We start from the raw sequence: 20467 nt of genomic DNA on the forward strand, positions 1-20467 counted from the left end.
TTTTGTTGACCGTCAGACAGGACAATTTCAACTCATCCAAAGGAGAGATAATGCCTTTGGTTACTTTAACATTTGGAATATTAAATGTACCTGGGTTACTGTATGTACTCTCATCCTTATCTGTTTGTAGCCATCCCTGGTACACCTCAACTTCTGTATTATGAGACTTCTACTGTGTATACTTTTACTATTATGCCCGGCACTATATGTACCAGTTGCTTAACCCGTGTGAATGTCACTCAATTAAATCTTACCACCATATTTGTCATTCACCAACAGGCTCAGGCCTGGGTTCCTGTTAATCTTACTCGAGAGTGGGCCGATCCAGGAGGATTAAGTGCTCTCCATAAGGCTCTTGCCCATGTCAGAGCCCACCAATTTGTAGGCGTGCTTGTTGCCTCCATAGTTTCTGCTGGTGTAATAATTGGAACTGCGACTACTGCATCTGTAGCCCTTACTGACTCCATTCAAACCGCTCATGCGGTTGATGTTCTTCTCACTAATACTACTCAGCAAATGATCTAACAAAGCCAAATTGATCAGGAAATTCTTACTCGACTCTGCCACAGAATCTGCTATTATCTGGATGGGAGAGTGACAGGATGCTCTTGCCCTAAGGCAACAACTTACTTGTGATCCTGGTTTTTCTAAACTCTGTGTTACTCCATTAAGGTGGAATTCCAGTCAATATTCCTGGGCAGATATTCATCATCGCCTGCAGGGCACGTTCTCTACCAATCTCAAAGGACAAATTGATCAGCTCCTGCTTGAGCTCCACCAGCAGCTCAGTGACATCAAACACTTAACTGAACAGAAAGTGTTCCAGACCCGCCATGATAATCTACAATGGCTGAACCCTAAGAACTGGTTTGATGGACTGAATTTATGAGTTTGGATCATGGCAGCCCTTGGATGCCTCCTTGTCTTAATCCTTATTTGTGGTTTACAATGTACATGGAGGTTATTTTCTGGAGATCACATTCGGAAACAACAAATAGCAGGTTTCACAGGCTTAACAACTACGATTGATTTCACAAACAAAAAAGGAGGAGATGTTGGGAATTGCCCTGCCTGGTTTCAGAAGCTGTAATCCCCCATGGCTAAGGCTGAGTGAGAGACCTTGGGACCATAAGCCACTGAGGAGACAAAGCTTATCTCCCTGGCAGGGGTGCTGCCTCTGCTCACTTTACTTCACCCTGCTTGGCCCCCAATGCATGACCAGTTAGCAAATGACAGGTAAGATTCCTCAAGGGAGGGACAACCTAAGAGAGGCACAGTCATGAAGAGGACCTCGGGGAAGGACCTTGGGGGCTATAGTAAAAGGGGGTGATGGACCTTCGCTCCTCGGCTTTGACATAGCCTGAGTCCTCATTCTGTCTGCAAGAAGTCTCCTAATCTCTTGGCTGCCTTATTTCCCTTGCCTGACTTAAACCTGAAACAAAGACAGAGGGCTGTGCAGCCCTGTGCTGGAAAGGGTGGATTCCCCGAGGGCAATCGGGCCTAAGAAAGAATACATAAAATCCTGTGAAATCTGCTTTGCTAAGAATGTCCTCAATTTTCTGATAAGGGTCCAAGCATGAAATGAGTTTGTTTCCCAAAGTTTTATAGTCCTTTAGCTAACTGACTCTGACTCAGAATAAGCTCTCATTGTTCTTTATATGTTGTCAATTGTTTGATCCTTACTGCCTGACAATGATTGATGAGCTTTACCTGTATTCCTGTGCAAATTGAACCCAATAAAAGCCCATTGAGGAAAAGGCTCTTGGCCCTTCTCCTTTGAGAGATCAGCCACATTTCCTCCCCAAGCAGAACAGGTCTTGGTAGACTTATTTTCATCCATGGTGGCTGTGGGGGGAGCCTTGCAGGTGGACCCCCCCCCAAAAAATGTATGCATCCACCAGCTTTTATTTCTCCATTCCCCCAGGTAATGAACATATAGCTTCATACAAACAACATTGTGATGACCAGCCTGTGCATGTGTCTCTATGGACCTTAAGACATTTTATGTGAGGTTTATGCCCAGAAATGGAATTCTAGGTAAAAGGAGATAGATGATACTCCTATATATAGGAAGAGAGATAGACAGATACATATAGATGAATGAATATATATACATATACACCAGCATATGTGTGTATATAATTAAAATTTTTTTAATTCTCACCCAAAGAAGAGCTTTTTAAATTTATATTAGAGAGAGAGGAAGGGAGACAGAGAGTGAGGGAGTCAGAAAAAGAGAGAAAGAGACAATCATCAATGTGAGAGAGAAACATCAATCAGTTGCCTCCTGTACACGCCCTTACTGGGGACTGAACCCAAAACCTTTAGTGTACAGATGGGATGATGCTCCAAACAACTGAGCCACCTGGCCAGGACTATATGTATATATAGCATATGTCCTAATATAGACCATCAGGAAAAAATGATTGGTACTTAGCAAAGTCATATATGTATGTATACTCAAATACACATATATATTTAATTTTAATTTTGCTCAGTACTTTGAGATGGCCTTCCTGATAGCCTCTGCTAATTCACAGTCCCATCACAGTACATAATGCTCCCAATTTCTCCCTATTCCCACCAACACTCGGTATCATCAGACTCTATTGGCATTGATGGGTGGAAAGAGCACCCATTACTTCTCTGACTACAGGTGAGATTGAACATCACTTCATAGCAGGCTAACAATTGGGGTTTCCCTTTATGAAATTCTCTTTTCATATACTTTACACATTTTTGTTCTGAGTTTTCTTCCAGTCTTTAATTGACAGATGTTTCTTACAAATTCTAGATATTAATCTCAACAAGGGATTTAAGCTTGTTAGTTTTAACAGAAAGCTTCCATAGGCATTTGTGTACAGCTGTTTGAGTGAACGTAAGTTTTGTTTCTCTAGAATAAATGCCCACGAGAACAACTGCTGGGTTGCACATTAGGTTTTATAAGAAATGACGAGACTACTTTCCAGAGCAGCTGTAGTATTTTGCCTTCCCACCAGCATTGCATGAGTGATACAGTCCTTTCCTTATTATTATTTCCTTTTTAAAACTAAAACTCTTTCTCATTTTTTTTACTGCTTTTGATTTGTAGTTTTCTTTATTTTAATTGTAAGTTTTCCATCATTTTGCTCACGATTTCTTTTTGAACACAAGGTTTATAAAGTATACATTTCACTTCATATTTAGTAATACATTCTTAAATTTTCAGATATTTAGTCATATGAGAGCTATCCTTTTATTATTAACTTTTTTAAATTTTTAAAAAATTTTTATTGTTATTCAATTACAGTTCTATGCCTTTTCTCCCCCTCCCTCCACCCCACCCCAGCTGAACCCACCTCCCTCCCCCACCTCCACCATCCCCCCCTATTATGAACTTCTTACCTTAGTACATGTGGTTAGAGAACATATTTGCACTGTGCATTGTCTGCCATCTCAAAGGAGAACAGACATGTATTTCTTCTTCAGACCTTATTGAGACTTCCTATGTGGCATAGTACATGCTAGCATGTCATTTTGCTTAAAAGGCTGGGTGTTGGTTGCTAGGTACTGACATAACGTGTACAACAAAGCAAATGATCACTTCCATTGGCCAAATTCTCTTCTCAGTTTTTCTTAGGGTTTACTGTTGCTCATTTAATGGGTCCTTTCTCCTGAGGATAGTTTAGTTTACCCATTCTATTTTGCAAGCCAGGATGCCTTCTCTTAACTTAAAATACATGCATTGAAACTTAACCCCATGGATTTCTTAAATGTATCTTTGTTTTCCCCCAGGAGGACAAGTGCTTTAACATGGTCTCCTGTCCCATCGTCCCAGACTCTCAGCCACTCGACAGTGTTGACACTACCTGGTATTTTAGAACTTTATCTCAGACTTTTTATGCATTTTTAGTCAAGAGGAAACCTGGCTAAATTATTTTTCTCCCTACTTATCATAACACTTGCATAATTGTCATCATTATGTTTGTCTTCTAACCTGAGTACTTTCTTCAGGAGAGTCTTCAAGGTAAATATTTCTCTGGAGAATATCTTCAGCTGTGTATAACTGAGAATGGTTTCATGATGACATCAAATTTAAGTGACTCTTAGGCTGAACATTAACTTTTGTATTTAAAGTTACTTTCTCTCCTGCTTTACACACATGATTTAATAGTCCTCTTGCACATAGTATGTTGGGGAGAAATCGGAACTCATGTCATTGTTGCTCCTTTGTCAGGAGTTCTCTCTCTTTCTCTGAAAGCTTAAAATGTTCCCTTCCCACTGTTGTTAATTCCACTAACATGCTCACACATTTTCTTATAACTTTTTCAGGGAATTCATATGCTCCTTCATTCTAAAGATATTTCTACTACATTTCCTTTTTAAAGAATCTGTCAACACTGCCTCTTTAAATGTTCCTCCCACCTGATTTACCCTTTTCTCAGAATTCTATTTGTGTAAGGGAGCAATTATTAATATTGTTAATATCCCTGTTTCTAATATTTTATAAATATCCTTGTTTCTATTACTTTTCCCATCCTATTTTATATTTGTAGAATTTTATTTGCAGATGGAGGCAATTATTATTCTTACTAATATGTCTGTTTCTGTAACTTTACACACCAGAGTTTTATATAATTACCCTTCACAGTGGGCTATCACCCACAACAGACACAATCTGGTATTAAGAATAATTCATTAATACTTGGAGACCATTACAGACTATCTTAGTTTTCAAGTTTACAGCTAAGCAGCTCCAATGTATATGCACTCCAGTAAACCTCAAGGAGTGAGAGTGGAGGGTGGCATTTGGGGCAGTGACAGCAGTGACTACGTGTGTCTTACCTTTGCACTCACGTGGGTATTCAAAAACATATGTCCAGGTTTGCTCACACACTGTCCCCGTCTCCCCAGCCCAGAGTCGCCCGCTCTACAGCCAACAGCCTCCTTACACCCTGGGACTGAGAACACTTTTCAGAACTTCATTTGGGAGGAGAGCACTGGCAGGTGTGTGCACACACCGTCACATCTCCATGCCTCTCTCCCTCCGTGAGATGACTGTGGGTGACGTGACGAGAAAAGCAGACACAGTTAGGGGAAAGAAAAAGAAAAGAAAGGCACTACGGACACATGACAGACCAGAGCCAACTCGAGAGCTCTTATGCCCCAGGTGCCCCATGTCCCTAAGGAGCAGGTTCCTTCCTACTGTACAGTCAGGAGAGAGCCGGGCTCTGAGGGCCCTACGGGCTCACTGGAGATGAAGAAGAGGTCAGGATGAGGAGTTCAGTCTGAAGCCAGGTCTCTCTCCTCAGCTCTTGAACCCTGGCTGCGCCCAGACCTTCTGGGGCTCTGTGGACAGCACTGAGCCCGAGGTACCGGCGATGCACACGTCATCCCATGGAGAAGGCAGGTGAGCAGGTGGTGGCCCAGAGGACTATTGGGATAGCTGTTATTGGACAAGGGAAGTAGGGGAAGGCCATACCCGGAAGTGAGGTCACTTCCCTGTAGAACTTGGAACCCCATATCCAGGCAGCCAAGGCCTAACAATAGCCCCACAGCTGGCTCATTGGTCAAGAGTCCTTTGACCGAGCAAGATGTTCTCTTGCTTTGCCCCCTCATGGCAGAGTTCTTGCTTCCACACACCCCTCAGTGAGAGATTTTCCAGATTCTGCAGACGTTGGTTCAACCCTTGCCCCCGACGTCTATGGCCCTTTTCCAGAAGATCCCCCAAGGTAATTAGAGCTGGCCTGGGTCAATCCAGTCAGGGCCAAGCCACCTCTGGGAGCCTTACTCAGGTGGCCCACTTAGCTTCTTCTTTCTGTGGGGGCTAGGGGCCCCTGAGAGGAGGACTGCTCCGGGCAGGAAGGAGTTGCTGGACGGTGGATAAGCCAGGGGTCCTGTCATGATGACACAACAGGACAAGGGAGTCAGGGGGTGATGGGCTTGCCAAACAGGCCTCATCCTGAGAAGAAGACCACGGTGTGTGTGTGTGTGTGTGTGTGTGTGTGTGTGTGTGTGTGTGATAATGTGAGTGCCGACGCCTGCCCTGGAACTTCTGGGGTCTGAAGACCAGCAAAGATAGGGCTCTGAGTTTTGCGCCTGGGGGGCTGGGTATCATCTTCACAGACCACCACACAGGAGAACGGAAAGGAGCTCACGGATGGGGACTTCAACTCCATCCCCCTGCAAGAGGTTTGGGCCACCACACGTCCACCAGTGTGCAGCCAGGACTCGGGGTGAGTGTAGGGGCCCATTAGACTCCAACTCCAGGATCCCATGCATTCGAATGGGCCCACAGGTGCCTGAAGCCTCTTGGCTACGCTCCTGAGCTCCCTCCTAGAGTACTGTCCCCAAAAGGACCTGGGTCCGCATCTGTGCCCCAACCTGCCCTCACTGTCCGGCCCCTAAGGGCTCAGAGGCAACATCACTGACCGCATACCTGGAGGGATACCAGGAAACAGGCTTGCCTACCAGTTCACCTCTGTCCAGTCAAGAGTCCTTGGGCATTTTTCTAATGCCTTTCTTTTATTTTTTCTTTTAAATATGTTTTACTGATTGTGCTGTTACAGTTCTCCCATTCTCTGCTCTTTCTTCCTCTCTGCCTTGCAGCCCCCATCCCACCTGCATCCCACCCCCTGGAATTCATGGGCCTGGGTCATACACACAAGTTCTTGGGCTTTTACATTTCCTATCCTCTTTTTACCTACTCCCCCGTCTGTTTTATACCTGCCATTTATGCTTCTTATTCCCTGTACCTTTTCCACGTTAGGCCCCTCCTCCTCCTCCTCCTCCCCCTCCCTGCTGATAACCCTCCATGTGATCTTCATTTCTGTGAATCTGTTCCCTTTCTACTCCTTTGCTTAGTTTGGTTTTGTTTTTGCATTCTTTTAGCTTGGGGTGTGGATAGCTGTGAGTTCATTGTAATTTTACTCTTCATAGTTTTGATCATCTTCTTTTTCATAGATAATCCCTTGAACATTTCCTAAAACAAGGGTTTGGTGATGATGAACTCCTTTAGCTTGACCTTATCTGGGGAGCACTTTATGTGCCCTTCCATTCTAAATGACAGCTTTGCTGGAGAGAGGAATCTTGGATGTAGGTCCTGGCCTTTGATGACTTGGAATACTTCTTTCCAGCCCCTTCCTGCCTGTGTGGTTTCTCTTGAGAAATCAGCTCATAGTCTCCTGGAAATTCCTTTGTAGGTAACTGTCTCCTTTTCTCTTGCTGCTTTTAAGAGTCTCTCCTTCTCTTTCATCTTGGGTAATGTAAGTAGGATGGGCCTTGCTGTGTGCTTCTTTGGGTCCAACTTCTTTGGGACTCATTGAGCTTCCTGGACTTCCTGGAGGTCCATTTCCTTTGCCAGATTCAGGAAGTGCTCCTTCATTATTTGTTCAAATACTTTTTCCATTTCTTGCTCTTCCTCTTCTCCTTCTGCCACCCCTGGGATTCGGATGTTGGAACTTTTCAAGGTGTCCCACGGGTTCCTAACCCTCTCCTCATTTTTAGTTCATTGTGTTCTGCTTGAATGTTTGTTTCTTCTTTTGGGTCCAAACTGTCAATATGAATCCCGGTTTCCTTCCTGTGACCCTTGGTTACCTGTGCATTTGCCTATATTTCACTTTTAATAGCCCTCACTCTTTTTTTTGCAACCATACTCAGCCAATTCTTTGAGCATACTCAACCAATTCCTTTGAACTCTGCATCTGATGGGTTGGCTATCTCTTCATGGCTTAGTTGTATTTTTTTTCTGGAACTTTGATCTGTTCTTTCATTTGGGCCTGTTCTTTATCTCGGTGCACCTGGAACATATGAAGGGGGGCAGTTTTAAGTATTGGCCAGTGCACGGCAACTCAGGTCTCTGTGTTATGGTGCTGTATGCAGGGGAAGGGTCTGAGAGGAAACAATGCCACTTGCTCAGCTCTCAGCTACCTTTCAGTCACTTCTTCTGCTATCCACAAGCCCATTCGGCCCTTCTGGTGCTGATTCCTGGGTGGGTGATTTTCTGTACATTCTAGGACCCTGTGGCTCTCTCCAAGGAACTCTCCCATGAAGCCGGGAGTTTCTCCCGCTGCCAAAACATGCACAGGTTTTTTTCAGCCAGAGGTCTTGAGGTTTATTTCCCATGCTTGTACCCTGGGTTGCTCTATCCATCTCGCTCCACTTCTTCCTCCCAGGTAAAGCACGTGCTTTGCAGGACTCTCTTCTCCTGCAGCCGCTGCATCGCCACCAGTCCTCTCCACCCCTGTTGCCTGTCTCCTTTCCTTCTACTGTTTTGGGTGAATGTTTCTTCTGTAACTACTTGGTTGTCAGACTCCCATACAGTTGTTTTCTGGCAGTTCTGGTCGGTTTTTGTTTCTAAAACTGTTGTAGTCCTTGTTTTGGGTGTGCAAGGAGGCGCTGTGTATCTAGCTCTGCCTCTCTCTTGGCTGGAGGTCAACACTTTCCTCTTTCAATGCCCATCCCACGTGTCCGTGTGGGCCCGACAATCCATCCACATCGATTCCCACTTTCACATGTCATGGTGACAACTAGGGATGCTCTTCAGTAAAACGATATGGGGCTAGTGCTGCCAAGTCTGCTGCTCTGGCAGTGTTGTTTGGGGTGGAGGGGAGAACACATCTTGGCGGCCCCTATGGGTCGAGATCAAGGGTGTGCCTGTCTTGAGGAACCAGCCAGGATGCTGATCAGTGACCAAAGAGATCCAATTCTCCCCTGTGTGGGACCAGGATGGGATCTCTTCCTGTTGCCATTTCAACGGTGCTGCCTTTAACATCCCCAAAGTCCTCCTACCCTGACCCATATGACCCAGGAAAAGCCTCTTTAAAATTAAATACCCGTAAGTCATAAGGGTTGAGTATTTTATTTGTCTTCTTCCAAATATAAAAATAAATATTTACATAGCAAGAGAAATACTATATGATCTCACTTATAAAAGGAATCTAATGGGCCAACATAAACAAATCAACAAAAAATGTTGGAGAGGATGAGGAGAAAAGGGAACCCTAGTGCACTGCTGGTGGGAATGCAGACTGGTGAGGACACTGTGGAAAACAGTATGGAATTTCCTCAGAAAACTAAAAATGGAACTGCCCTTTGACCCAGCAATTCCACTGCTGGGATTATACCCTAAGAACCCTGAAACACCAATCCAAAAGAACCTGTGCACCTGAATGTTCATAGCAGCACAATTTACAATAGCCAAGTACTGGAAGCAACCGAAGTGCCCATCAGCAAACGAGTGGATCCAAAAACTATGGTATATTTACACAATGGAATTCTACGCAGCAGAGAGAAAGAAGGAGCTTATACCCTTTGCAACAGCATGGATGAAACTGGAGAGCATTATGCTAAGTGAAATAAGCCAGGAGGTGAGGGACAAATACCATATGATCTCACCTTTAACTGGAACATAATCAATAGAAGAAAAAAGCAAACAAAATATAACCAGAGACATTGAAGTTAAGAACAATCTAACAATAGCCAGGGCGGGGGGTAGGGGTGGGGGCGGGGACAGTGGGAAGAGGGGATTACAGGAACTACTATAAAGGACACATGGACAAAACCAAGGGGGAGGGTGGAGGTGGGGGAGGGAGGTGGGTTCACCTGGGGTGGGGTGGAGGGATGGGGAGAAAAGGCATACAACTGTAATTGAATAACAATAAAAATTAAAAAAAAAAAGACACCCAAGAAAAACCCCCATTCTTAAGTCAGTAGGTCCCACATTCTGTGCTTCTTTATTCCTTGTGTCCTTGATTAGATGAACTGGGAGCAGAAGGGCAATTATGACATCATTTCTCCAGGACTAAAAAAGAGATTTCACTTGCTGGGTGTCTTTTAGCTTTCACCTGCCCCATAGATCTGACCATGAAATACCTGCAAGAACAAGATTCAGCTTGCTTGCACCTGCCATGATGAGGAATGCCCCGAACCTACCCCTGATCTCCCCAGACCAAAAATGCTACATCTAGTATTGGTGGGAATGTACCAACAAAGCTTCAACCTGGACTAGGATTATTATGTCAAGAAGAGGACAAGATGGTAAGGTACTCTTTGAGCCAACAGTGGCTCGCTTTATGTGGCCCTTTTCATGTGCTGCAGGCCTCTATCTGTGCCTTCCTGAAAAGTCCCTGGAAGATATCACAAGGCTAAAAGAACCAACCAAAGCAACTTAGCTGCTTTTCTGGTGAATGAACTGCTAGCATCCCGCTGGGACCACAAAAGTGTCACCGGTCCCTAACTCATTAGCCTCGCTTGGACCAGCTCACACCAGGGACACCACACTGTGCTCTCAATCCTATTGGATTTTGGGTACATCACAGAATTAATGATCATTGATTTAACAGATCTTAAGAATGACCCAACCTACAGCTAAGAATAGCAGAATTTTCACTCCCAGGGCATTGATAATATTACAAGAATGCAATTCTCATGGGCTGTACAAGAAAGTACAAGAGGCAGACACTAGCAGCATATTCCGACGTTCATAGAAAAGGGATCCACCTCACTGTTATTTGGCTCTGCTTCGTGTTCTGTGAATGTAGCTTCCCAGGATGACATATACTGGCATGATCACAATCTTAACCCAGAGCTCTTATCCTTTTTTTTTTGAATGGACAAAAATAAGAAGTTGTCTAATACTATAAGGCAAAAAAAGAAATTTGAATAGGTGCACTGATGGCAAGAGTCATTATTCAACACATTCAGAGCGTGAAGCATATTTCCTTTTGGTGTCTTCAAACAGAGTTCCCATCACCTTCTTCTAGCCATCCACTGCCACAGAGGTGTGTATGAAGTAGACAGAAGCCTGCCAGTAACACCCTCAGCAACTGGCAAGATCAACCAGGTAAGGACTAGGATACATGACTCCATTTTGCTTCTTTTTCTCCCTCTTTTTCCTTTGCTCATCCTACCTATGGTCAACTGGGAGCCTATCTTTCACAAATAGTCCTATACCAACAATGATAATACTGTGCTTCTTGAGTGACCAAAAGAGGCAGAGGCCCATGTCCATAAAATCTTACAGACAGTGAGAGACACGTGCTATCAGGAGAACAGAGCACAGGAATCAACAGTGGCTTCTCTTCAAATAATTCCACAATGATTCCTTTCAACGTCCACCCTTTGCAGGAGACACACATGCACTCACACAGATGCACAAAACGTGAACAGCACACTCATGGCCTCACACTGCATTAAGAGATTAAAAGCATGTGGCTGCAACCAAACATTTTCTCTGCTATTTATGGAATCTCCAGAAGAGAGAGGCTGCTTTATTCTGCATTGTCTTTTATTTTGTACATTTTAAATTTATTTTTCAATGAGTAGTACATTCACACAGGTGAAACTTCTCACTATATGGTACATTAGGCGAAACTTCTCACTATATGGTACACCTAAAACTAATATAAACAATATAAGATTGTATATACCAACCTACTTTTTAAAAAAACACAATGTGAGAAAAAATGTACTGAAAACTACACATGAAAATCTCCCTCCCTCTCCCGTGTCTCATCCACCGAAATCCATACTTCCAACAAGTAATCACTGTTACTGGCATCCTGTGTACTCTTAAAAATTTTTATTGTTTATGCTACCACAGTTGTCCCCACTTTTTCCCCATTTGTCCATCTCCACCCAGCCTCCTGTCCCCCCACCTTAGGTATCTTTGTCCATGTCCATGGGTCCAGCATATATATTCTTTCACTATTTTTTAACAAACATACAAATCAACAAAATATATATTAGTTTGGGAGGTGGGATTAAAATGTTTACGTTCAGAACAAGAATGGGAATAGGAATAGGAACTAATATTCTCAAATATGGGAATTCCTGATCACTCAGTTCCCCACCAACACCTTCTTCCTTCTGTTTTTACCCTGGTAACTTTCACTTCTTTCCTCTGGATGTTTCTTCCCTCATCAGTAGGAAACACAGGTCCTCTAAATTTCATTTCCATTTTCAAACTGAACCTGAGTCTAGGAAGCATCCAAGTGAAGTTCACCAAAAATTATGATCGACCACAGAAAATGTATGTGTTAAAACAGCACATGGGGGATGGGGAGAAAAGGCACACAAATGTAATTGAATAACAATAAAAAATTAAAATTAAAAAAATCATAAAAAAGAAAAGTAAATCAAGTCAATAAAAGAAAAGATAATGTCTTGAAAAACAAACAAACAAACAACACCCCAAAAAACAGTGCATAGCTGATCTAAAACGTAACAACAAATTTGTCTTGAGTGGTAGGAGTTATAGTTTATAACAAGCCTGGAAAATGCCCCCTGACCACATAGGAAAAGGAATGACACTCCACTGAATGAGTTTGATGTTTTGATAAAGTACTTTGTATTCATAATTGGAAACATGGCCTAAAAGTTGGGACAAAACTGTAACAAAAGGAGAAAGAAAGGAGGACATGAGGTCTCTGGTCTGTGACTCAGGGAGCTCAGAGGAAAGCTGGTGGGAGAAAGAGGGCTGAGGTTTCTGTGTCTGCTGAGCCAGAAGTGGTCAAGAGACAAGGTTGAGGAGAGTGGAGATTCTGAAGCCTTTTGATCTACCTTAGTCAATAGACCTTCTGCCCTGAGCGAGGGAGAGGTGAGGGCCAGTGCTGTGGGCAGTGGAAAAGGACACAGCTACTGAAGCCAGGAAACTACAGAAGTGATTGTATTCATAAGGGCCATTGGGAGAGGTTAACCAATGCAGCCATGTTCTGAACCCCACTAATCCATCCACTACACCTAGAGCTAGCTCTGTGGGGTATTGAGAATACAAAGTCTAATAAACACAGGCCTGAGTAGTGTGGAAATCCTTGGGAGAACATGGGGGAGGCACCATCTATTATAATCATATTTGGGCCAGTTGCACACAAGTGGGTGATCTTGGGGATTTGAGCTACTAGCAGACAAGGTGTGGGGTAATGGAGACCATGTGGAGGGTGGGGAGCCTGGGCCTTGGAACTAAATGACTGAGACTACATCCAGTTCTGCCCATGCAGGATGTGACTTAGGGTTAGTGATCATCCATTTTTGTATTGGGGCTAATGTTCTTTACTTATTATTATTATTAAGTAATTAATAAATCAATAATTTACTTACAATTATTAATCACTCCTTTAAGAATCTTAATTCTTTCTATAATGAATGTTAAAAATCAGCTTTCCACTTTTTTGCTTGCTTTTTTTAAACTTTGTGTGAGATCTTTCCCATTAAAAGGGGATAGTTTTAATTTAATTTCATGAAACCAACTTTCTTTTCCATTCTGTTCCTTCCATTCTTTTTAATTAAAAGGTCAACCTTGTCCTGATATCAAATAACTATTGTGCTTTATTTTCTTCTGGTCACTTTACCGTTATATCTGTAGATATAATGCTTCACTTACCTGAAATTCATTCAGCAAACACTGTGAGGTATGAGTCTAAATTAATTTTCCACCAAGAGTGAACTAGCTGGTCCCAGCACCATTTGTTCAATCCCTCTCCCCTTTCCTACCACTTGGCAATGCTGCCTTCAGCAGACCAAAACCTGATGGGCATTGTGCTCTGTTTCTGGGCTTCCTGTATTTGCCTTTGGTGAAGATTTTTTAAATTATATGTTATTGATTATGCTATTACAGTCTTCCCAATTTTCCCTCATTATTGCCCCTCCACCCTGCAGCTCCAACCCTCCAGGATCCCCGCCTTAGTTCATGTCCATAGGTTGTACATATAAATTCTCTGAGTCCTCATTTCCTATGCAACTTTTTACCTCTCCCTGTCTACTTAATGCCTGCTAATTATGCTTCTTCTGCCCTGTACATTTTCCCCACTATTCTTCCCCTCCCCCACCCTACTGAAAACGCTCCATGTGATGTCCATTTCTCTGATTCTGTTCCTGTTCTAGTTGTTTACTTAGTTTTTGTTTTCATTGTTTATCTTTCTTTTATTATTTTAGCTTTATTTGTTGATAATTGTGAGTTTATTGTCATTTTACTGTTCATATTTTTGATCTCCCTTTTCTAAGATAAGTTCCTTTAACCTTGCATATAATAATGGCTTGGTGATGATGAACTCCTTTAACTTGACCTTATCTGAGAAGCACTTTATCGGCCCTTCCATTCTAAATGATACCTTTGCTAGATAGAGTATTCTTGGATGTGGGTCCCTGCTTTTCATGACTTGGAATCCTTCTTTCCATCCCCTTCTTGCCTGTAAGTTTTCTTTTGAGAAATCAGCTCATAGCTTTATGGGCACCCATTTGTAGGTAACTCTCTCCTTTCCTCTTGCTTCTTTTCAGATTATCTCTTTGTCTTTAATATTGGGTAACTTAATGATGATGTGCTTTTGTGTGTTTCTCTTTGGGTCCACCTTCTTTGGGACTCTCTGGGCTGCCCGGACTTCCTGAAAGTCTTTCTCCTTTGCCAGATTGGGGAAGTTTTCCTTCATATTTGTTCAAATAAGTTTTCATTTTTTGCTCTTCCTCTTCTCTTTCCTGCACCCCTATAATTCGGATATTGGAATGTTCCAGGTTGCCCCAGAGATTCCTCAGCCTCTCTTCATTTCTTTGCATTCCTATTTCTTCATTCTGTTCCAGTTAGATGTTTATTTCTTCCTTTTCTTCCAAATTGTTGCTTTGAGTCCTGGTTTCCTTCCTGTCACTGCTGGTTGCCTGAATATTTTGCTTTATTTCACTTTGGGTATCTTTCATTTGTTCTTTCATTTTTCAACCAAGCTCAATCAGTTCTGTGAGCATTTTCATTACCAGGGCTTTAAATTCTCCTTCAGGTAGGTTGGCTATATCCTCTTCACTTAGCTCTCTTTCTGATGTTTAGCTCTGTTCTTTCATGTTGGCCCTGTTTCTTTGCCAGGGGCCCCTGATAAGTTGTAATGGGGGCAAGGTATTCACCCAAGCAGAGCAAACCTCCTTGCTGCACTGCAGTGCTGCCTGTGGGGGAGGGGCCAGAGAGGGAACAATGCAGCTCACCTGCTCTTCTCTGACACACTTTTCAACGAACTCTGTAGTGTGAGATCTGGAGTTTGTCCCACCACGGCAACCACTCTAGTACACAGCCAGCTCTGAGTCTCAGTTTCCCCTTAAGTCAGCCCCTCCCACACAGCCTCCCACCTTGCTGCAGCCAGCCCTGCCCCCATGGTCCACTGCCTCAGTGCGGTTTCTCCCCTCTGCTTCCATACAGATCTGGTTGTTCTGTTTGACTATTTCTTTAATTCCATGGTTGTTGCAGTTCCATGCAGTTTGATTTTCTGGCAACTCTGGTTGTTTCTTGATTTTAGATGGGTTGTTTTTCTCCTTTTGGTCGAGTGAGGAAGCAAAGGGTTTCTACCTATGCCCCCATCTTGGCCAGACCTCCTTCTGGTGAAGATTTTAATGAGAGGGAGCAGCATGCAACATGTCCTGGGATACCCACAGACAAAAGGAAGACAGTTTGGTGAGAGATATCCGTGGTCAGTGAGCAAATAGGACAAAGATGCCATTGCCATGTGGGGAGTGGTCATTTCGGTGGCTGCAACTTGGGCTGACAGATTCATAGGACATATTTTACTTTGGAGGGAAACATTTAGCACAGGGAGGGAGACTGATTCTGTGGGTCAATTCCTCAGCTGAAACACTGTTCCATTCCCAGAATTTCACCTAGAAAGACTGCGTTTGCTTTGTTTGACATCTTTATGTCTCTGTAAATATGTTTTCTACATATTCCTAAGGCCAAGACTCCATTAAATCAAAGATACGTATGAACCTACTAACAAAAAGAGTCAGGCTGTTTCCAATGTGCAATGTTACCTCTACCCAACTTTACTGTCTCTTCTTTCTATTTCATGGGGTTTATTTATTCACATGCTGGACACTCCCTAGGTATCCTTGTTGTACTGGGCTCATGGCTAATGCTACATTTCAAAGACAAGTAAGACATGCACTTTCTCTGCCTACTCTCAAGGTGCTCACACCAGTGAGAGTGTGGAGGACACGGAAAAGTAAGTCAATAGTCACCATCCAGAGGGACACCTGCTGTGATGGGGAAGGCACATGGGCATGAGGGGCATGGACCTGAGTTTGTTGTAAAAGGATAAGTCAGAGAAGGCTTCGTAGAAGAAGTAGCATCTAAGCTAAAGTCTCAAGTTTAGCTAGATGGATGAATGAGAGAGGGAATCAGCCCAAGAAATAAGATGGGCAGATGACGCAGATCCCGGCCAGCAGGATCTGCTGTTGTGGCTGCAATATACACGTACACACGGACTACAGAAATCCTGTGGAGAAAAAGGGGCTGCGTAGCCACTCTCCAAGTTAGAGAGAGGGCCCCTGACCCCCGCCTGGACAGGCTTTTATTGTTTTTCTGGGCACATTACATTTAGGGCGATCCTCATTTACCATGCACAGGTCCGCCACAGGTGATTGATTACCTTTTAAGGATGACAAAGGAATTAGCATTTGAAGTAATGCTAATTACTTCAAAGACAAGGATGTTAGAGCTCCAGGGGGAAGCTGCTCACACTCCATACTCAGGTGGTTTAGCACAGACTTTAGGAAGATGAAGATACTCAGTAAACATTTGCTGCCTTAATTCAGGGTGAGGGAGTTTGGCAAGAGCAAGTATCATAGCAGTCAAGGTACAATGCAGGTCTGATTCCCCACTGGAGAACCTATCCGTGGACGTGGGTCCTGCCCACCAACCTCACTCCCCACTGGCTTTTCTGAGTGGGGGCTGAGCCACATTTCCCACTCTTGGAACTGTTCCCCACAGGCAGAGTCTTAGGATGGATTAATGTCATCAGGTCCACATGAATACCACAAGAGTTATGCCAACAAACACCTCCAGCCCACCCCTGAAATGTGGGCATTAGGTTGATGCTTATATAATAAATTTTAAAAAAGAAAACACTCTCCCATTAAAAAAAATCTTTGGTTACCCATGGCACCAAGCACACTCACTGGCAAATATTCCATTGAACTATATGAAACTGCCATTTTTATAGTTCCCACGCAGTTAAATGTTCAATATTTCATATGATTCCACCTCATACAAGAAGATCAACATTGACATGTTGCATAAGTGTCAGAGTTCACAATCCAGGGCTTGTCAACCTCATTCAATTATCCCCACTTTCTGCTTACAGATAAATGGGATGGAAAAACCTGACCAGCGTGTCTGAATTTTTCCTCCTGGGGCTCTCAGAGCAGGCAGAGCAACAGGAGCTCCTCTTTGGGCTGTTCCTCTCCATGTACCTGATCACAGTGGCAGGAAACCTCCTCATCATTCTGGCTGCCATCAGTGATGCTCGACTCCACACACCTATGTACTTCTTCCTGGCCAACCTCTCCCTTAATGACACCGGTCTTGTGTCCACCACAGTCCCCAACATGCTGGCAAACATGTGGATCCAGAATCAGGTCATCTCATATGCAGGGTGTCTGTCACAACTGTATTTTTTTATACTGTTTGGGACACTGGAGGCATTGCTCTTAGCAGTCATGGCCTATGACCGCTATGTGGCCATATGCCACCCACTCCATTACACCATGGTCATGAGCCCTGGGCTCTGTGTCCCCCTAGTGTCTGCATCCTGGATCATGAGTGGCCTCTACTCCCTCCTGCACACTCTGTTGATGAACAGCCTGTCCTTCTGTGCAGAGCAAGAGATCCCACATTTCTTTTGTGACATCAACCCCCTTCTGAGACTGTCCTGCACAGACCCCTTCATCAATGAGCTGGTGATCTTCAGCATCGGAGGTCTCACAGGCCTGGTGTGTGTGCTTTCCCTGATTATCTCTTACGCATACATTTTCTCAACAATCCAGAAGATCCCCTCCACTCAGGGGAAGCAGAAAGCCCTTTCCACCTGCAGCTCTCATCTCTCTGTGGTCTCCCTATTCTTCGGGACTTCCTCTTGTGTTTATTTCACTCCTCCCTCAACCCGCTCAGCACCAAATGGTGCAATTGCATCAGTGATGTACACAGCAGTAACCCCAATGCTGAACCCCTTCATCTACAGCTTGAGGAACAGAGACATCAAGTGTTCCCTGAGAAAGCTAATTTGGGTGAGGAAAATTTACTCCCCTCGGTGGTAGTGACTTCACATCCAATATGGGGGTCTCCCCTTATGTGTACTCCCCAAAAATTAGCAGTGAGGAGCAAGAGAGGGAGAGCAAGTGGAAACCTACTTCTAGGACCTATGATCTGAACTTGAAAAATTCATGCTTAAAGTTCTAAGAGCACATCAGAATAAACCAATTTTCACAGCAATATCTTTAGCTAAAGTTCTTAAAACCATAATGTTTAAAAGTCATAGCTATCCTGGTATATAATGTGAGAAAAGATGTGCTTGAAAACTTTTAATAGAACAGGGAATAGTTCATGAACACCAGGAACATTTGGTCGTGCTGTTTTATCTCGCCAAGAATACAGTCCAGGGAAAGTTAGCTCCCCCCACACTCCATCACTGTGACCTTGATGACTTTGACCCATACCAACTATGCCTTTCATACTTGGACTCCCCATGTGTGCCACCACTGTGCTGAAAGAACAGAAGGTAGGACTGGGAAGGATTTGATGGAGCACTTCCATTGACCTGCTGGCATATTTTACCAACCATCTGAGAACCCCATCACTCTTAACATCTTAAATTTCATTTTTGTTTTTGGGAAAACTTTTCCAAGTCAATTTTATCTTTGCTGCCCCAATGCTTGCCACTTGGCATAATGTCCGGGCCTCTTAATATGTTCTACACACCACAGGCATGACTATAATCATACAGTTAGGGGCCAGGAAAGAATGGTTTTATGAATACTTCATAATTGCTTACCTGAGTGATTGACACCCCCTCCTAGAAGTTCCCCAGTCCCCAGTCTCTCCCCATTCCAACTATTCTGCACACCGCAATCAGACTGATCTCCAAAATATATGGTTGCTTACATCACCATGACTCCCATCCTATTAGAAGACCCCAGTAGCTCTCCACTGCTGGCAGAATAAAGTTCAAAGTGTTCTTCCTATCGTTCGGGTCCACCATCACCAGTTCACAACTTATATGTCCACAGTTAACCCACTCTGTCCTATATGCCTCCCAAGATCAACTCAGGCCAATATTTTCATAATGCACTGATTATTATTGATGGTTACCAAAAAGCTACATCAGCAGTAGTTGTTGGAAAGATGACTCAGTAAAAGTTGGGGGAAAGGTATACCACGACCAACTCGGTTCAGTAAGAAAATAAAAGGCTAGTACTGAGAACTATTTTCATTCTTGCCCACTTCCCTTTAAGAATCAGGTTGCATGCTACAGTGACATAGGTTGTGATTCCTGCAGATAATATCTCACCAGTGGAAGGCAGCAGCTGATTGCTAGCTCACCTGCTCCCTATTTACCTTAAAGGAAGCTCACACACTCCTTCTGACAATAACAAGTAGTGTAGCAAAGCGGTAGACAGCACTGGCTCTAGAGTAAGACTGAAGCAAGTTCAGTCTTGGCTTTGCCACTGGTAAGCTGCATGATCCTGGGAAATTACTTCACCTTTCAAAGTAAATATAAACTACCTTCCATGTCATCAGGAAGTAGAGTTTGAGTAAAATGTGTAAAACATTCTGTGTGATGATTTCAATATGCATGTAAGCATGTAAATGGTTTATTCCTAGTATGTAGTATACCTTCAACAAATGTTAGCTGTTGTAGCAGTAGTCCTTGTTAAAAATTAAAGCTGAGCAGCAGCAGATAATGTGAATTCACTCTCAAAACTGCTGATAAGGGATTGCCTGTTTCTGCACTGGGAAACCAGAAGGGATCCTGTGCTTAAATCATTCTTTTGGAGAACATGGTGGGGCTTAATGTCGGGTCGTTCACTTAGCAGGATGCATGTGCTGGGAAGTTACCGGATACTGAAATTTACAGTAACAATTATGCACTTCACTTAAAATACACAGGTTTGCACCATCCCATGTGCATCTTTCACTATTTAAATTAATAATCACCAATCATTTTAGTTTTACTTTTACCTTAAACAGTATTTATATTTTATATATGAATGTCCCTGTAATGACCCAGTTTGCACATTTGTCATAACTACTTTCTGAGATGTGCCGAGACGCCCTTACTTGGTAGTTTTGTCGAGATTGCCCGACATTACTGCCTGAGGATTACTTCAAATTTTTGAATATTAAAAATAACCATTCCAACAACCATTACTTTTTACATGATTTGTTCTCCTAGCCTACATTCTTAAAAATACATATATCACATGTACTTATGGATACTTTAAAGCTCATGTCCTATACTGCCAAATACTTACAAAATGCAACTGTCTCCCCAAGGCTGCATCAACTGTTTCATTTTGTTATTCACTTTACTAGCAGCAAATTTACTAGCATTTTACTATAGGTACTTAATAAATATATAATAACACAAAATAATTATTGGTAAGAGTGATAATTTTCCCATAAGCATTAAAAAGTGAAAATTATTTCCATTGTCAGGGTTACAACAATTTTTCTATATTATTATTA

General features: G+C 43.1%; 1 protein-coding gene across 1 annotated transcript; it reads left to right on the plus strand.

Moving 5' to 3' along the window:
* Positions 1–10482: 10482 nt before the first annotated feature.
* On the plus strand, positions 10483–20098 carry LOC128779297 (olfactory receptor 1G1-like). The gene is made up of 2 exons (XM_053911891.1): positions 10483–10822; positions 17088–20098. The coding sequence occupies exon 2, from the start codon at positions 17092–17094 to the stop codon at positions 18037–18039; it is 948 nt and encodes a 315-aa protein (XP_053767866.1). The 5' UTR covers positions 10483–10822; positions 17088–17091; the 3' UTR covers positions 18040–20098.
* Positions 20099–20467: the final 369 nt, after the last annotated feature.

The sequence above is a fragment of the Desmodus rotundus genome, chromosome 9 (assembly GCF_022682495.2).
Source record: "Desmodus rotundus isolate HL8 chromosome 9, HLdesRot8A.1, whole genome shotgun sequence".
NCBI classification, from domain to species: Eukaryota; Metazoa; Chordata; class Mammalia; order Chiroptera; family Phyllostomidae; genus Desmodus; species Desmodus rotundus.